The sequence below is a fragment of the Neomonachus schauinslandi genome, chromosome 14 (genome assembly GCF_002201575.2).
Source record: "Neomonachus schauinslandi chromosome 14, ASM220157v2, whole genome shotgun sequence".
NCBI classification, from domain to species: Eukaryota; Metazoa; Chordata; class Mammalia; order Carnivora; family Phocidae; genus Neomonachus; species Neomonachus schauinslandi.
Window position 1 is genome coordinate 83,021,916 of NC_058416.1, and position 18,672 is coordinate 83,040,587.

An 18,672-nucleotide genomic window follows, 5' to 3' on the forward strand; every position below is an offset into this window, starting at 1 on the left:
ACTGAGCCAACCCAGGGGTCCCTAAAAAATATTTTAAAAATGAAAATAATTCATGGATTCAGAAAATTCAAGATGTGTGAAAGAAAGATTATACTTCAGATCTCCAACCCTTTGTCCTCTATGTTCTTTGCCATTTACTTGTTCTGTGTATCCTTCTAAAGATGTACTTTCCCCTCCTCCTTCTTCCCCCCAGTGTTTTCTTTCTTTTATTTTTTTTTAAGATTTTACTTATTTGTTTGTCAGAGAAAGAGAGAGAGAGCGCGTGCCAGAGAGCACGAGCAGGGAGGAGAGGGAGAAGCAGGCTCCCCTCAGCCAGGAGCCCGATGAGGGCCTCTATCCCAGGACCCTGGGCAGACGCTTAACGACTGAGCCACCCAGGAGCCCCTCAAGCTTTTTTTTTTTTTAAGATTTTATTTATTTATTTACTTATTAGAGAGAGAGCGCACGAGTGAGTGAGTGTGAGCTGGGGGAGGAGCAGAGGGAGGGAGACAAGGAGACTCCACACTGAGGGTGGAACCAGTGCAGGGATTAATCACATGACCCTGAGATCAAGACCTGAACTGAAACCAAGTTGTACGCTTTAACTAACTGAGCAGCCCAGATACACCAAGCCTTTTTTTTTTTTTTTTTTTTTTTTAAGTAAGCTCTACACCCAACATGGGGCTCAAATGCAAAACCCTGAGATCAAGAGTCACATGCTCTACTGACTGAGCCAGCCAGGCGCCCCTATTTCAATCTTTTTAATGTTTTTCAGTCTGATAGATAAAACGTATCTTACAGTTTTTATTTAATTTTGAGGGAGGATAATTTTTTTTATTTGTTTAAAAACCATTGATACTTTCTTTGAGCTGCTTTTCCTTATCCTTTGCCTATTTCTAAAAATGTGGATAATCTTCTTAACGATTTGCAAGAGCACTTTAATGTTAAAGATGTTAGCTCTTTTCCATTATAGTGAAAATACTTCTTCCCTTTTTGTTGAAAACTTATTTGTAGGAACTTCATAGATTGATCTAACCATTCCCCTTTGAAGATGTTTCTGACAAAGATTTAGGTTCCTAAACATTTATCCATTTTTGATGATTTCCGTGGGAGAAAGTCCTGGAAATCCAGTGTTGTTTTGACAAACCTGGTTTTTAATTGTGCCTTTATAGTCATTGGGGGAATCTAACTGTAGGTGAATAGCCTCGGATCTCTCATTAGGAACAGTCATTAAAAAACTTTATTTCAGGGATGCCTGGGTGGCTCAGTCGGTTAAGCATCTGCCTTTGGCTCAGGTCATGATCAAAGTCCCTCATCGAGCTCCTTGCTCAGCAGGGAGCCTGCTTCTCCCTCTGCCTGCCACTCCTCCTGCTTATGCTCTCTCTCTCTCTGTCAAATAAAATCTTAAAAAAAATAAAATAAAAAAATAAAAACTTTATTTCATACAGGTGTGTATATCCTTTACTTGACCGTATGTGGTTATAAAACTAACTCTGATAGTTAACTAATTATATAAAATGTAGGAGTTTTTGTTGTTGTTATTATTGTTTCTTTTTTTTTTAAGATTTATTTGAGAGTGAGAAAGAGAAAGTGAGCATGTGGCGGGGGGGAGGGTGGTGGCCAGAGGGAGAGGGAGAAGCAGACTCCCTACTGAGCAGGGAGCCTGATGCAGGTTGATCCCAGGACCCTGAGATCATGACCTGAGCCAAAGTCGGATGCTTAACTGACTGAGTCACTCAGGCACCCCCCCCCTTTAAGATTTTATTTATTTATTTGAGAGCGAGATTATTATTGTTTAATGTTATTTATTCTTTAATTTCAGCCTCCTTGCATATGGGTATAAGTCAGCCTTTCTGTTTTTACCCAGCTGGATTGTAGTTTAGGATAGTTAAAATGAAGATTATCTGTAGGAAATTCATAATGTAATTGTTGGTATCCGTAATCTGCTAAGCTGTTCTGAAAGGTTGGGGCAAATCTAATTTGTTCAGAAATAGTAGTCATAGTTTTTCTGTTCCCAGCTGTTGGGAAAGTGTTTGATTCATCTCTGTTCATTTTTGTATTCTTCCTAACATCTCACCTTGCTCATCCCATTCCAAGTCCAGCTCATTCGATGTTTTGGAACTGTTTGTATAGATGGGAAGTCTGTCTATGGACCAAATATACTAGTTCCTAGATGCTTTTGGGGTTTTATAAGTGTACCCCATATTTTAGATCCTCAACTCAATACATTCTGGATCTTTATAGAAAAAAATGATTATAAAAGTTTAGTATCAGAAATTTACTTTTTTCTTCTCAGGAAAATAATCTTTTTTTTTTTTTTTTTTAAAGATTTTATTTATTTATTTGACAGAGAGAGCGAGCGAGAGAGGGAACACAAGCAGGGGGAGTGGGAGAGGGAGAAGCAGGCTTCCCGCTGAGCGGGGAGCCCGATGCGGGGCTCGATCCCAGGACCCTGGGATCATGACCTGAGCTGAAGGCAGACGCTTAACGGCTGAGCCACCCAGGTGCCCCTCAGGAAAATAATCTTTATTAAGATAATAGTTTGTATCTGGTAGTGGTCCCATTTTCTAAGAGAGGGAATTAGAAAATGTGACATTTTCCTTCTTGGGTTTGGACTTTATTCTGGTTTCTGAGCAGAAATGAAACCAGCTTACCAATTTTTATAACTTTTAATTGTAGAGAAGTTGACAAGTGAGATTCAAAGTCGGGAAAATAAATGCATGGCTATGTATAAGAAGCTGAGCAGGTGGCCAGAGTGCAATGCCCTTTCCAGGCGCCTCTTATTGAAAAAGTGAGTAGATGCTTCTTTTTGGACCATGAGACTAAAGTGGGGCTCTCAGGTGTCACTACTGAATTTTTTTTTTTTTTAAAGATTTTATTTATTTATTTGAGAGAGAGAAAATGAGAGAGAGCAAGCACATGAGAGGGGGGAGGGTCAGAGGGAGAAGCAGACTCCCTGCCGAGCAGGGAGCCCGATGCGGGACTCGATCCAGGGACTCCAGGATCATGACCTGAGCCGAAGGCAGTCGCTTAACCAACTGAGCCACCCAGGCGCCCATGAATTTTTTTTTTTTTTTTTTAATCTGTTGTCTTTTATATTACCTGGGCATAAATCTTTTAGTAATGTGTCCTAGGTATTTTTTAAGTTTTTGATGAACCTTTATCTTTTGGTAAAGAGGTATAATGGAACTTACGCCACAAGGGTGCTGAGTGTTACATCTTTAGAATGAATGCTAAAAATCATTGATTTGTTAAATTCAGTATTGGTCTAAAAGAAACATGTCCCTCCCCCCTCCCCTCCCCCCCATTTTGGGGAAGTGCTAATGTGGGAATTTTCTGTTAAGAATATTAGTTTTCTGGACCTGGTTATTTCATTGAAGGAAATAATTGTTTCTTAAAAGTTTTTTACTTTTTTTTTCTTTAAAACTTTTTTTGCTTTGAAAATGCCTTTGGAGTTGCCCTTTTAGGCAGCAGAGGAAACTCAGAGGGAGGGGTGGGCTTCTCCTAGTAAAGACTAAAATGTAACCTAGAAAATAAGTTGAGTATCATGGTTCCTAGGGCAGACTGGTCACAACTTGGGTTTAATCCTTTGTGTACCATTCAATCTGATTTTAGCTCAGATGACTGGCAGTTCTATCTGACTTACTTCGATTCTGTCTTTCGACTGATTGAAGACGCCTGGACTCCTCCTGCTGAAGGTGAACAGTAAGTTGACTCCTTTCCTGAATTACAGTGGCACTTTTTAGCATGGTGTATCAAAAGGATTTCATTGGAAGCCTAATAGAATTCTTTTTTGGTCTCAATAGTGTATCCCTTTCAAAGTATAAGATTTTTCATTTTTTTAAAATTATAAAATAAATATGTGTTCATTGTAAAAAATCTTAAACTAGTGCAGAAATGTATGGTGTGAAAGTGTTAGTTCCTAGTTACCTTACCATCCCAGAAATAACATTTTTTCCTTTTTCCACTTTTATTGAGGTATAATTGACTCAGAGATAATTCTTTTTTTTTTTTTTAAGTAATCTCTACACCCATGATCCTTGAACCCATGATCGAGTCGCATGCCCTGCCAACTGAGCCAGCCAGGTGCCCCCAGAGATAACTCTTGATGGCGGTTTAGAGTCTTGTCTTCCAGATTTATTTCTGTCGATATACTAACATAATTATTCTCATTATTTAACATAAAAATGCAGTCATATTAGACATAATGGTTTGCAACTTAGTATTTTCTCCCTTAAAATGTATCTTGAGCATCTTCCATATATGGTACATATAGATTCGTTTCATTCTTTTTAGTGACTTAAGAGAACTCCTCTTTAGAGATGTACGGTAATTCATTTAACCTATCCCCCATTGATGGACTGATGGACACTTGGATTGTTGCTGGTTTCCTTTTTTTTTTTCTTTCTTTGCTATTCTAGACAAAAACACAAACATAAATGGGATCTTTTTAAAAAGGAAGCAGGATTTAAGGTGGTGATGAGCTGATGCTTACTTTGTAATATTAACTGAGTCATCTAATTTTTCTCAGTCTTCATTCTTTAAGCAGTAAAGTAAAATTTACTTAGATTTTTAAATTAGGCAATATTTTATGTATATAAAGTTATCCTTTTTTTTTTTTTTTTTAAGAAAGCGGTAGAGGTAATTAGTCATGGTGCAGTAATCAGATGCCAAAATCGGGAGTAATCCTTTGCCATGTTGTCAGAATGTGCTCATAGTTCTTTTACTCCCATATTATTTTATAATTATCAGAGTGCTTTTTATTTTTTAATTTGTTTCTTTAAGTCAGTTTGGCTTCACTTTTGAGTTTTAGGATGGACAAGAGAGATACAAAATACCTTTCTCCATGTGTTTTATACCTAGCTCTTTAGAAGGAGAAGTGCATTATTCTGCAGAAGAAGCTGTGAAGTTTATAGAAGATCGGATAACAGAAGAATCTAAAAGTTCCCGCCATCTCCGAGGACCACATCTTGCTAAACTGGAACTGATTAGACGTTTAAGACGTCAAGGTTTTAATGATGAGTACAAACTGGGTAAGAACCCTTAATATTATTTGGGAACCTTGGAGAAGATACAGGAATGACCTCCACACCCAAGTGCAGTATTCATTCTCTGAGGTCTACGATGAAGTCATGTTTGGGAAGCAAACGTCTTCATAACCTGAAAATATTTACTCATGAATGGATTACTGATACCATTAGCCCTCAATCATATCTTCAACTCAACATTAGCATCTCTTCCTGTTCCACCAGAGTCTTTATCAGGCATTCTTTTTTGACCCAACATTAATGTCAAAATCAATTTCAAAGTGAAATAGCCAGTTTCATGAAAGTTTCAAGATTTCATGAAGTGGATGAAAGGTTTCTTGAAAGTCTGCTTCAGGCACTCACAAAACCATTGATGAAAGAACATCTGGCAGAGTTAGAACAGTTAACAGTTAAGAGAAAATTTATAAGGACAATGACAAGATAGGAGAAAAACATGATTTGGGTAGTAATGCATGAAGAGAGGCTTTCGGGAAAGTTGATGAAGCCCTTCGATGTTTTTTGAAAATGTTTCTTTTTGAGCTTACTTCATAAGAAATGAAGGATGTCATATTGTGCTAGTTCACAATTTTGTTGGAAAAATGGCACCTTCCCCCTCAGAAAGCAGTAATTCTTTGCTCATACTAAGAATTAGCTTATAGTTTAGTTATACCCTAAATTTTGTTAAGTTTAAGGTAATAAACTTAATTTTTTAGTTTCATTTTTTTAAGATAAAGCTCCAAAGAAACCTTTTTTCCCCATACTTACCATTATGGAAGTTTGGTTCTCATTAAAAGTTGATCAGAAGGGTCTTGTTTAGGCACCAGTTGTCCTGAGATGATGAGCACTTCCAGTTCCTAAAACCTATCTTAGATTATCTCTGTTCATTTTAATCATCTAACTAATGCTCTTTGCAGCTTATTCTGAAATTAACTGTGGGCTTCTCTCATTCCCTTTGTAGAGTTTTCGCAACCAGTTTTTGAATTCCATGTTGACTCTTTTAGGTCTACTTCAGAAACCTTAGTCTCTGTTAGTTCCAGAATTGCAAATGAAAATTTTCGTTTGAGCTTCAGCAAGATGTTAAGATAGATCCCAAAGAATTGCTTCTTTCCAAAGCTGGAACTAAAAGTATTTGGATCTGTGTTGGCACTTGCTATGTCCATCTCCTGTCTTCCTCTTCCTTCCTACCAGCCTGCGTAATAGAAATTTGTGAGTTTGGTTAGTCTCCACAATTTTTTTTTGAAGTAAACTCTACCAGCAACATGGGGCGCCAGCTCATAATCCCAAGATCAAGAGTCACATGCTCTACCAACTGAGCCAGTCAGGTGCCCCTCCACAAATTTTTTTTTTTAAAGATTTTATTTATTTATTTGAGAGAGTGTGCGAGCAGGGGGAGGGACAGAAGGAGAGGGAGAGAAGCAGACTTCCCGCTGAGCAGGGAGCCCAACGCAGGGCTCAATCCCAGGACCTTGGGATCATGACTTGAACCTAAGGCAGATGCTTAACCCACTGAAGCCACCGAGGCGCCCCCACAAAATTTTTTTTACCCAGAGCAGTAAGTGATTCTTAGTGTCTTGGATCAGAGTCTTTTGAGAATCTGATTAAAGCCATGGACTTTTGTTCCCAGAAATGTGAACAGAAACCAACACCTAAAATCTTACAGAAACTCTGGTTCAGTTTGAGAGCATTTTATTTTTTATTATTTTAGTTTTTGTTTTTAAAATTGTTTTGTTTTTAATTTGAGGAAAAACAAAAGGCACTGGTAGCTTCTGCAGATCCAGGTTTGAATTTTCCATAGTGAGTGATCTTGTTGGGAGTTACTGGCTTGTGACTCTTCCCATTTATTTTCTCTTCTGTTGGTGTGCCTGTTAAACTTCCCTTTAATTTTGTTAACATTTAATACTTGTTAAGTAGTTCAAGAACTGTGGAAAGAAGCATGTTTGTTTAATGTTTGTATATAAACTTCAGTCTTTATTTAAACTTTAATGAAAACTTTTTAGCTATTTAAACTTCAGTTAATGAAAAGCGTCACATTTCTGAAGCGTAATAACAAGTAAACTGAGATTGTAAGATTCATCTCCTTTTTAAAGTATTTGTTTAAATGGGCAAGCCATTCTGCAGCCCTCATTGTCATTCTCATTCAAGCATTCAAGCAAAATTTTATTTTTTATTTTTTTAAATATTTTATTTATTTGAGAGGGAGAGCATAAGCTGGGAGAAGGGGCAGAGGGAGAAGCAGACTTCCCACTGAGCAGGGAGCCTGATGCAGGGTGTAGGATCATGAGATCATGATCTGAGCCAAAGGCAGACCCTTAACTGACTGAACACCATCAAGCAAAATTTTAATTTAATTGAAATAAATGTTTTTGAAATCAGACCTCTTAAATTAGAATTTGCTTCCACTCATGAATTAATTTAGTGAATTCTTTTTTTCTCTCTCTTAGGTGATCCAGAAGAATTAATGTTCCAGTATTTCAAAAAGTTTGGGGATAAACCTTGTTGTTTTACAGACCTCAAGGTGTTTGTTGACCTCTTGCCTGCTACACAGTGTACAAAAGTAAGTACGGTTCAGAATTCTGTTGGGTGCCTGTATTTACTGTAACTAGGTTAAATTTGTGTGTGAGAGTGGTGAACACAAGATGCCAAGGTCAGGGACTCCAGGTGCTATTCGATTAAGACATGATTTCTTGTTAGATTAAGCCACCAAGAGAATAAGCCTCTGATGGATAATTGTATTGTCTTTTTGTTTTATGATGTGTTTTTGTTTTGTTTTGTTTTTTACATGTAGTTGTAAGGGAAATAATACAGAGAGCTCTGTATACCCCATTCCCATTTTGCCCCATTGATAACATCTTGCATAGCTATAGTATAATGTCATAATTAGGAAATTGACATACAGTTCACTAACTGTATCCAGCTTTCATGAGTTTTACATCTGTGTGTGTAAGTGTGGTACGTTACATGTGTATTGAGTGCAGTATGTAGTGCATGTGGATTCAGTGACCCCCACCAGCGTCAAGGTACAGAACAGTTCCACCACCAGGATCCCATGCGCTACCCCTTTTTACCTGCGGCCATTTCCCTGCACCTTCCCCTTTCCCTGTCTCTGTCCCCTAGCAATCACTAATATGGTTTCTATTTGTGTAATTTTGTCATTTTAAGAATGTTATGTAATAGAATCATATTATGTGTAACTTTTTGAGATTGACTTTTTTCCTCCCTCAACATAATTCCCTGGAGCTTCATCCATGTTACATGTTTCAATAGTTCATTCTTTTGTATTGCTGAATAGTATTCTGTGGTATGGATGTGCCATCATTTCTTTAAGTTGTTGAAGGACATCCAGTTTCCTGTTTTGTGCTGTTACAAATAGAGCTGCTGTGGACATTTGTGTGTGGGTTTTTTTGTGTGAACTTAAATCTTAATTTCTTTGAAAAAAAATGCCCCGTAGTGTAATGATAGCTACGTGTTTAGTTTTTGTTTTGTTTTGTTTTTGTTTTTGTTTTTGTTTTTTAAAGATTTTATTTATTTATTTGAGAGAGAGAGAATGAGAGACAGAGAGCATGAGAGGGAGGAGGGTCAGAGGGAGAAGCAGACCCCCTGCTGAGCAGGGAGCCCGATGCGGGACTCGATCCGGGGACTCCAGGATCATGACCTGAGCCGAAGGCAGTCGCTTAACCAACTGAGCCACCCAGGCGCCCTTGTTGTTTTTTTTTTTTTTTTTAATTTCTTTGAAGAAATGGCCAAACTTTCACAGTGGCCATTTTATTTTAAATTCCTGTTAGCAGTGAATGAGTGATCCAGTTTCTCTGCATCTTCATCAGCATTTAGTGTTGTCACTATTTTTTATTTTAGCCATTCTGGCAGGTACGTAGTGATATTTTATCGTGGTTTTAATGTGCATTTCCCTAATGGTTAATGATGTTGAACATCTTCTCATGTGCTTATTTGCCAGCTTTATAGTCTCAGTGAAATGTGTGTTTCTGTCTTTTGCTCCCTTTCTAGATTGTTTGCTTTACATCTTGTTCAAGATGTTTGTTTTACATCTTGAGTTTTGAGAGTTTAGATATTCTAGATACAACTCCTTTGTCAGATATGTGGTTTCACATATTTTCTCCCAGTCTATGCTTGTCTTTTTATCCTTTAATAGGATCCTTTGCAGAGCAAGGTTTTACATTTTGATCCATTTATTTTGGAATAATTTTAGATTTACTGGAAAGTCACGAAGATAGTACAGAAAGCTACACCATACTCTTAACCCTTGCTTGTTAATATCTTAATTACCATGGTACATTTGTCAAAACTAAGAAACTGACATTGGTACATTACTATTAACTAACCCCTAGATTTTCTTTAGATTTCTCCAGTTTTCCCATTAATTTCCTTTTTCTGTGCTGTGATCTAATCCAGAGTACCACATTGTAGTGAGTTGTCATATATTGGGAGTTTCTGATGTGAATGAACCAATGTAAATCTATTACATAATGAGATGGAGAACCTTATCTTTAGACTCCTCATCCACAGCAACATGTATTGGGTCAGATTGCTCACCCATTGCTGGGAACTTCATACCCTGTTCCACATTAAAGGTTTGTAGCATTTAGTCCAGAGTGTCCTTGGTAATGGGCAGCTGGAGTACTCTACCAATTGGAAGAACAGTGTATTTGGGGTAGGATAAGAGCACCATATAAAGAAACAGTGGCATGTATAAAAGAAAGTCTGTGGCTTTGATCAGTTTTACTCATAAATACCTTTGTAAATAGTGAAGGTTGCAATGAAGCCTTCCTATCACAGGGTTACCACCACCTGTTATTCCAGAATGCCTTCTGTCACCTCCATAGTGGAGGTGACTAGAGTATTTGTTTGGTGGTCGTATCTTCAGTCCACCGGGCTTGATACTTGGCAGTCTTGAGGTGACGTATCTAGGGCAGATGGAGTAGTGCATTCCCAAACTGGTAAGTAGCCAGTGGTCTCTCTTGGTTCTGAAATGACTGTCACCATTCACTTTTGTTTAGTAAAGCTATTCTTGGAGTGCTGTACTTACAGGGCACAGGCCAAGTTTTAGATTTTCTGGATTAATTGCTACATATCCAGAAAAAGGGTTCTGGGTTGTAGGAGGACTTGAAAGCATAGGAGAGAGAAATGGTTAAGTGGAAGAGAGGTTTGGTCTGGTGAGGACACAGTCCTTCCTTTCTCATAATTGAAAAGCTCCTGTACAAAAGGGGAATGAGAATTGGGATCAGCAAGAAGTTGTTACAGGGAATTCAAAATTCGGCCAGTGGAAAAAAGATCTTTCTAGTAGTTAGATTCTCTAAAAATATAGTGTGTGAGTTTCATGTTACTAGAGAGATTTAAGCAGAATCTAGAACCATGTTGAAGAGATTCCTTCAGTTATGTTGCACATATTATGTACTAAGATTTGGAACAATTGATCATGTCTTCCGTTGCTTCCCATCTTAGAAGTTGAAGCATCAAATAATGGAGCTGCATTAAAGGAACACTTAAATTACCTTCAGCTGAGATTCACAAGGGTTTGTTAATGTGTATCTAGTACAAGCAGCTCTATTGTATTAGTATGTTTGAAAGTCTTAGGTCATCTCATGTGACCTCATATAGTAATAATCTTTTGAGAGGAGGAACCCTCTAGAAATGCTGGAATACTAGCAGTGATAGGTAGTCGTCTTTTGTGAGACAAAGGATTTAAAGCTGTTGCAATGAGTTTTGTAGTCCCACGTAAATTTTTGATTGAGAGGGGTCATTTTGCTGCCACAACTTTTTAAATGTAGGATGACTTCAGTAGCTAAAAATTCTGCCACTCAGCAGTGTGTTTGTCAGAGGATTGCAAACCATTCAAGTAGGTTTCAAGCTGATAGCTGTAGTCCCAATCTTTTAAAACTGGGACTAGTCCCTACGAGTAGGCTACTGAATCCAGTTATCCTGAAGTGGCTCACCCAGAGTGATGTTTTTATCTTTTGATTTCCTTTGCCTTGGGGTTTTAAGCTAAACAAATGATTCCAGTTTTTAAGGAAGCTTTTTGCATAGCAGTAAAACTGTACAGATTAGAATAAAGAATGAATGTATTGTTTCATGACAAAATCTATCTGGAAGATTCTTCAGCATTCCCTGAAGAAGGCATTAATATTAAGCATCACTAATATATAAAATAGCTAACAAGAATGGAACAGCGGGCAGTAGAAACTATATAGGCATTTAATAAAAAAAATGAAAACCAGTGCTACAGTTTCTTTGTTGCAAATGATTATCTGATCATAATAATTAAAATTCATACAATTGGAGACAAATTGAAGCAAAGTTGTTACAGATGTGAAACTGCATGAGTAGGGTTTTCTTTTTAATTTTTATTTTTGTCAAAAAATTACATGGATAAAGTTGAAAAAGCCAAATGGTACTATAAGGCTTCTATTGAAAAAACAGTAGCAGCTCTTTGCCACCCTCACCCTGGTCTGGCTTTCTATAGCCAGATCACTTTCAACTCCTGTGTCTTCTGTGATTTACCTCCGTATTTCTAAATTACAGATTTGTATAGCTGTTAGTTTATTTTTACAGTTACAGTCTTCATCTGTTGGAGCCCTTTTGTGGAAAGATGATCATCTCGTTTACAACATCCCACTTCTCTCCTTAAGTACTTGCCCCCCAGTTTAGTTTAGTGTTTATTCAGAATTTATAGTTTTATGACCAAAGGCACTTTGTATATGGAGATTACCTTTCTTGCACAGCTTACTTTCCCAGATTTAATATTTTTTTGATTCACCCCAATCTTACAGAACCATAAAAGTATAAAATTCCTCTTAGTGTAGTCTAAAACATGAGGTGATCATCTGTTTCATTCTCCCCCATACTTTCTCTATCCTCCCACCCCTCACCACTCACCTCAGAAATACTTTTTTTTTTTTTTTAAGATTCTATTTATTTATTTGACAGAGAGAGACACAGCGAGAAAGGGAACACAAGCAGGGGGAGTGGGAGAGGGAGAAGCAGACTTCCTGTGGAGCAGGGAGCCCGATGTGGGGCTCGATCCCAGGACCCTGGGATCATGACCTGAGCCGAAGGCAAATGCTTAATGACTGAGCCAGCCAGGCGCCCCAGAAATACTTTTTTTTTTTTTTTTAAGATTTTATTTATGGATTTGAGAGAGAGAGAGAGGAGAGGGAGAAGCAGACTCCCCAATGAGCAGGGAGCCCGACGTGGTGCTTGATCCCAGGACCCTGGGAACATGACCTAAGCTGAAGGCAGACGCTTAACCGACTGAGCCACCCAGGCACCCCTCAGAAATACTTTTCATAGAACCTGTTTGCCACCCTTGTGTTTGGGGTCTCAAACATTTGGCATGTGACATTCTGGGATCTGGTTGGGAGTAGGGGGAGGGGAGCAGGGCGCTCATCACTGAATAACTGAGTTTCACTTTATCCTCTTTTTTTTTTAAACTAACACAGAGCTTTTGCTTATTTATTTTAATTCCAGTATATTGTACATACAGTGTTAAATGAGTTTCAGATGTACAATGTAATGATTCAACATTTTTTTTTTAATATTTTATTTATTTATTTGACAGAGAGAGACACAGTGAGAGAGGAGCACAGGCAGGGGGAGTGGGAGAGGGAGAAGCAGGCTTCCCGCTGAGCAGGGAGCCCGATGTGGGGCTCGATCCCAGGACCCTGGGATCATGACCTGAGCCGAAGGCAGGTGCTTAACGACTGAGCCACCCAGGCGCCCCAATGATTCAACATTTCTGTCTCATGATAAGTGTACTCTTTAATCCCCATCATCTATTCCACCCATTCCCCACCCACCTCCCCTCTGGTAACCATGTTTGTTCTCTATAGGTAAGTCTGTTTCTTGGTTTGCCAAGTTTTTCCCCCTTTGCTCATTTGTTTTGTTTCTTAAATTCCACATATGAGTGAAATCATGGTGTTTGTCTTTCTCTGACTTATTTCACCTGGCATTATACTCTTTAGCTCCATTCATGTTGTAAATGGCAAGATTTCATTCCTTTTTATGGCTGAATGATACTCCAGTGTGTGTACGTGCGCGCGCGCGTTTGTGTGTATACACTACATTTTCTTTATCCATTCATCTATTAATGGATACTTGGGCTGCTTCTATAATTTGGCTATTGTAAATAATGCTGCAGTAAACATAGGAGTGCATGTATCCCTTTGAATTGGTGTTTTCGTATTCTTTGGGTGGATACCCAGTAGTGTGATAACTGGATCATATGGTAGGTGAGGATGTGGAGTAAAAGGAACCCTTGTGCAGTGTTGGTGGGAATGCAAGCTGTGTAGCCACTGTGGAAAACAGTATGGAGCTTCCTCAAACAATTAAAAATAGCACTTTAGGGGCGCCTGGGTGGCTCAGTCGTTAAGCGTCTGCCTTCCGCTCAGGTCGTGATCCCAGGGTCCTGGGATCGAGCCCCGTATCGGGCTCCCTGCTCAGCGGGAAGCCTGCTTCTCCCTCTCCCACTCCCCCTGCTTGTGTTCCCTCTCTTGCTGTGTCTCTCTCTGTCAAATAATAAATAAATAAATAAATAAATAAATAAATAATAAAAATAGCACCATTTCTAGCTATGCCTGATATCCCTGAGTCTACAGTGCCTCTGGTTCAGCTTCTCCTTGGGAGTAAAACTGCAGGCTTCTGCTGGGTTTAGGAAGTCAGTCTGTGAGCTAGGGGAGGGGTCAAACTTCTTAGATGGAATTTAACCAATTCTCCTGTTTCCATCCTACCAACACTTGAGGTTTCTAGTGCCCTGAATTTCTGCCTTCCAAGATTCTGTGGCTGGAATAGACTTGAGGCCCCTTGTGTATGTTAGATTTCTGCCCTGTGCGTGTAGGTTAGCACTTAACACCTGTCCTTTTGCTTTTTATCTTTGAAATCTTGTTAATGTTTTTTATTTGCTGTCATCTTTTCACATGTTCTTGATCCTTGTGGTTTGATTCTTTGTTGTCATCTTTTTTTTTTTTTTTTAAGATTTTATTTATTTATTCATGAGAGAGAGAGAGAGGCAGAGGGAGAAGCAGGCTCCCAAGGAGCAGGAAGCCCGATGCGGGACTCGATCCCAGGACCCTGGGATCATGACCTGAGCCGAAGGCAGACGCTTAACCGTCTGAGCCACCCAGGCGCCCTCTTTGTTGTCATCTTAATAGGATTTTGGCAGTGAGGAATAAGCCTGTGTTTAATAATGTGTAATGGAAATGGTACATTTTTTAAAATTCTTACAAATTTAAAGAATTAAAAATGTTGGGCGCCTGGGTGGCTCAGTTGGTTAAGCGACTGCCTTCGGCTCAGGTCATGATCCTGGAGTCCCGGGATCGAGTCCCGCATCGGGCTCCTTGCTCAGCGAGGAGTCTGCTTCTCCCTCTGACCCTCCCCCCCCATGCTCTCTCTCTCTCTCAAATAAATAAATAAAATCTTTAAAAAAAAAGAATTAAAAATGTTTTATTTATTTTAAAAGATTTTATTTATTTGAGAGAGTGAGAAAGAGAGAGCATGAGTGGGGTGAGGGGCAGAGGAAGAAGCAGACTCCCTGCTGAGCACAATCCCGGAAGTCTGGGATCATGACCCAAGCTGAAGGCAGATGCATAACCGACTGAGCCACCCAGGCGCCCTGAATTAAAAACATTTTAATGCAAGATGTTACCATTGGGAGAAACTGGATGAGAAGGGTACATGGGATCTCTCTGGATTATTTCTTAACAACTGCATGTGAGTCTGTAATTATCTCAAAACAAAACTTTAATTAAAAAATAATTTAAGGCCACTGACATAACTATTCCTCTCAATGTGTCATATTTTCTTTAAGAATTTACTTGTATATCAGTTGTAATTGTAGGTTTGTTTTTTGTAACCTGCTCTTTTTGTAGTCTAATTAAACTTTTCATTGTCGTATCATATATTATGTTGTTGTGGAATAATTTATGAAACATTTTCACAATTCTTTTAATCTTTTAGTTAGTATAGTACCCAGTATTGACAGGTTACTTGTGGCCAGCATTGGATGAGTATGCATGCCATTTTCATTGGCCTTTTACCAGCATTGTGTGCTGTTAGAAACTTTTTTGTTTTAGTAATTTTGGTAAATAGAAAATGTCTTGAGACGCCTGGGTGGCTCAGTTGTTAAACGTCTGCCTTTGGCTCAGGTCATGATCCCAGGGTCCTGGGATTGAGCCCTGCATTGGGCTCTCTGCTCTGCAGGAAGCCTGCTTCTCCCTCTCCCACTCCCCCTGCTTGTGTTCCCTGTCTCACCATCTCTCTCTCTGTCAAATAAATAAATAAAATATTTTTTTTCTTTTTAAAGATTTTATTTATTTATTTGAGAGAGCGAGAATGAGAGAGAGAGAGAGCGCGCACATGAGAGGAGGGAGGGTCAGAGGGAGAAGCAGACTCCCTGCTGAGCAGGGAGCCTGATGCGGGACTCTCTATCCCAGGACTCCAGGAGCATGACCTGAGCCGAAGGCAGACGCTTAACCAACTGAGCCACCCAGGCGCCCCTAAATAAAATCTTTTTTTTTTAAGATTTTATTTATTTGACAGAGACACAGCGAGAGAGAGAACACAAGCAGGGGGAGTGGGAGAGGGAGAAGCAGGCTTCCTGCAGAGCAGGGAGCCCGATGCGGGACTCGATCCCAGGACCCTGGGATCATGACCTGAGCCGAAGGCAGACGCTTAACCGACTGAGCCACTCAGGCGCCCCCTAAATAAAACCTTAAAAAAAAAAAAAAGAAAATGTCTTTTCTAGATCATTTCAATGTTTGTTAATTATGGCCTACCAAAGATGAGTTCTGTTTTGAGATCTGTCCTCCTTTTTTTCTACATTGCAGTTTATTAATCAGTTACTTGGAGTTGTTCCTTTGTCTACACCAACCGAGGATAAGCTGGCACTGCCCGCGGACATCAGAGCTCTGCAGCAGCATCTGTGTGTGGTGCAGCTGACGAGGTTGCTCGGCTTGTACCACACTATGGATAAAAATCAGAAACTGAGTGTGGTCAGAGAACTCATGTTAAGGTACCAGCATGGACTAGAATTTGGTGAGCATTCTTTCAAAATGTGTAATAGTTGCCTGATTTGCTAAGGTTTAGTCCATTTTTGTTGGTTTTTTGTTGTTGTTGTTGTTGTTGTTGTTTTTGACCACCACTCAGCACCTTGTTTTAATGAATTTGGCAAGGAGAATATTTTGTCTGGTGGGAAGACTGTTCACATGTAAAACCTTTCTTAAGTTTGGAGCTTTAAATAATTATAGTTGTCCATATTCTTGATTGAGCTAACTCTATTACACTGGGGCTCATATGAATTACATGGAGTTTATGGTTAATTGTGACATTTTCTGCTTATAGGCCTTAGTATTTTAATATATAGACTAAAATTGAACAAAATGAATGTTGTAAATTATGAGGTAAATGTTTAGTTTAGAAGTAGATGATCTTTTTGCTAGATATATGTGGTAAAGTGTAAATTATGTGACCAGATGTCAGTGTTCTTTCTAACTGTATTCTAAATCATTAGGCGAAGTAAAGAGCGTACTATTACTTTAGTTGTACATGGCCCTTGGCTTCTGTTCTTCTCTTTACCTGAAACCTTCCAAATCTTGCTGCTCTCCCTTTTGGGGCCATTGCAGATACCACCTTTGTTCTGGAACTCTTTCTTCTTTTCCAGCTAAGTGTGGCCTTAAACCTTCTTTTGAATCCTTTGATTCATGGCTTATATTTTTCTTCTGGTATTTACACGACTCTTACTACTTTCATTTCCTCTTTTTATCTTCTCCCTCCTGTCACTTTCCTGCTTTAAAAAACTCCTTTGGGGCAGTGTTAGTTGAACAAATGTTAAAATACAAATATGGGATTTTTTCCCTACAGGGAAATCCTGTTTGAAAACCGAATTGCAGTTTTCAGACTATTACTGTCTCCTTGCTGTCCATGTGCTTATTGATATATGGAGAGAAACAGGTAAGGAAGAGTAATTTCAGTTTAACTTTACGCTTTGCTTTTATTGATTATAAATCCTGAGACTGATTATATAATCCAAGAATTTGATTTATGCTTTTAGGTTTTTCCTCCTTGCCCTTCTCCAGGGTGCTTCTAGAAGAACCCTTCTCCAGATATCCCCTTTTCTGTAATCAGGATAATCTTAAATCAGTGCACATCTGTTTTTATTTTTTAAATTTTGTTAAATTGATAGTTGACACACATTACATTAATTTCAAGTGTACAACATAGTGATTTGACAGTTCTGTACATCATGCGATGCTCACCTCAAATGCAGCCACCATCTCTCACCATACACCGCTGTTACAATACCATTGACTATATTTCCTATGCTGTGCCTTTCATCCCTGTGACTTACTCATTCCATGAATGGAAGCTTGCACCTCCCACTCTTTTTGCCACCCCCACTCCTCCTGACAACCACCAGTTCTCTGTATTTATAGGTCCGTGTCTGCTTTTTTGTTTGTTCATTTTATTTTTTTGGTTACACATATAAGTGAAATCATATGGTATTTGTCTTTCTCTGTCTAGCTTATTTCACTTAGCATAATACCCTCTAGGTCCATCCATGTTGTTGGAAATGGCAAAATATTCTTTTTTTATGGCTGAATAATATTCGTGTGTGTGTGCGCGCGTGTGTGTGTGTACCACATCTTCTTTATCCATTCATCTACTGATGGACATTTGGTTTGCTTCCACATCCTGGCTATTGTAAATAATGTTGCAGTAAACATAGGGGTGCGTATATCTTTTTGAGTTAATATTTTCATTTTCTTTTGGTAAATACCCAGTAATGGAATTACTGAATCATACGATATTTCTATTTTTAATTTTTTGAGGAACCTCCATACTGTTTTCCACAATGGCTGCACCAATTTATATTCCCACCAGCAGTGCATGAGGGATCCTTTCTCTCCACATCCTTGTCAACACATGTTATTTCTTGTTTTTTGTTCTGTTTTTAAACATTTCTAAATAGTGAATAATGACGAAGTTGCAACAATTAAAATATAGAGAAACTGATTCAGAGATAGATGTATAGGCCCATGAAATGGAGTAGCCCTTTTTATTCACTTAAAAAAATGTTTAGGAGAATGCACTCTTTGGAATATAATTGTAATTAACCTATTTAGGACAGAAATACAATATATGCTGAAGGAAGCATCATATATCATTGAGCAAGAAAAGGATGATTCAGCAAATGGTATTGAGATTACCTTTTCTTTAGGTCTCATTCCTGACATTTTCTTTTATTAGCAGTTTTTTGGGGAAAAAATAGATACTTATTGCATATTATTCACGAGAATAAACTACACAAGAAACAAAGGCCTGGGGAGACAGTACTGTGCATGATGGACACAAGGCCTGTCCTCGAGATCATTTCATGGAGCACCTGATTTTGATACCATCATCCTCGTGCTTAAAATCCTTCAGAGGTGCCCTACTTTCCTGAGGGTAAAGGTCAACCTCTTTAGGATAGTTTACAATGCTCTTTATAATCTAGCCTCTGCCTGTATCTCCAAATTCTTAGGTACTTACAGCCTAAATCTGTTTTTTTGTTTGCTAGTATTAGTGAACATCATGTGCCTCTCTTTGAAATAACTTTCTTCCTTCCTTCATCTGACTTTTACTCAAACGGTACCTCTGCCAAGCCTGTCTTGATTTCACCCCC

At 38.7% G+C, this 18,672-nt stretch overlaps 1 protein-coding gene across 1 annotated transcript in view; it reads left to right on the forward strand.

Annotated features, from left to right (window-relative positions):
* NAA25 (N-alpha-acetyltransferase 25, NatB auxiliary subunit) overlaps nucleotides 1-18,672 on the forward strand; it is a 72,712-nt gene that overhangs the window by 24,915 nt on the left and 29,125 nt on the right. Inside the window, exons 8-13 of the mRNA XM_021698481.2 lie at nucleotides 2,659-2,770; nucleotides 3,595-3,684; nucleotides 4,843-5,012; nucleotides 7,448-7,560; nucleotides 15,839-16,046; nucleotides 16,872-16,961. Coding sequence (XP_021554156.1) covers nucleotides 2,659-2,770; nucleotides 3,595-3,684; nucleotides 4,843-5,012; nucleotides 7,448-7,560; nucleotides 15,839-16,046; nucleotides 16,872-16,961 — 783 coding nt within the window. The remainder of the gene's footprint in view (nucleotides 1-2,658; nucleotides 2,771-3,594; nucleotides 3,685-4,842; nucleotides 5,013-7,447; nucleotides 7,561-15,838; nucleotides 16,047-16,871; nucleotides 16,962-18,672) is intronic.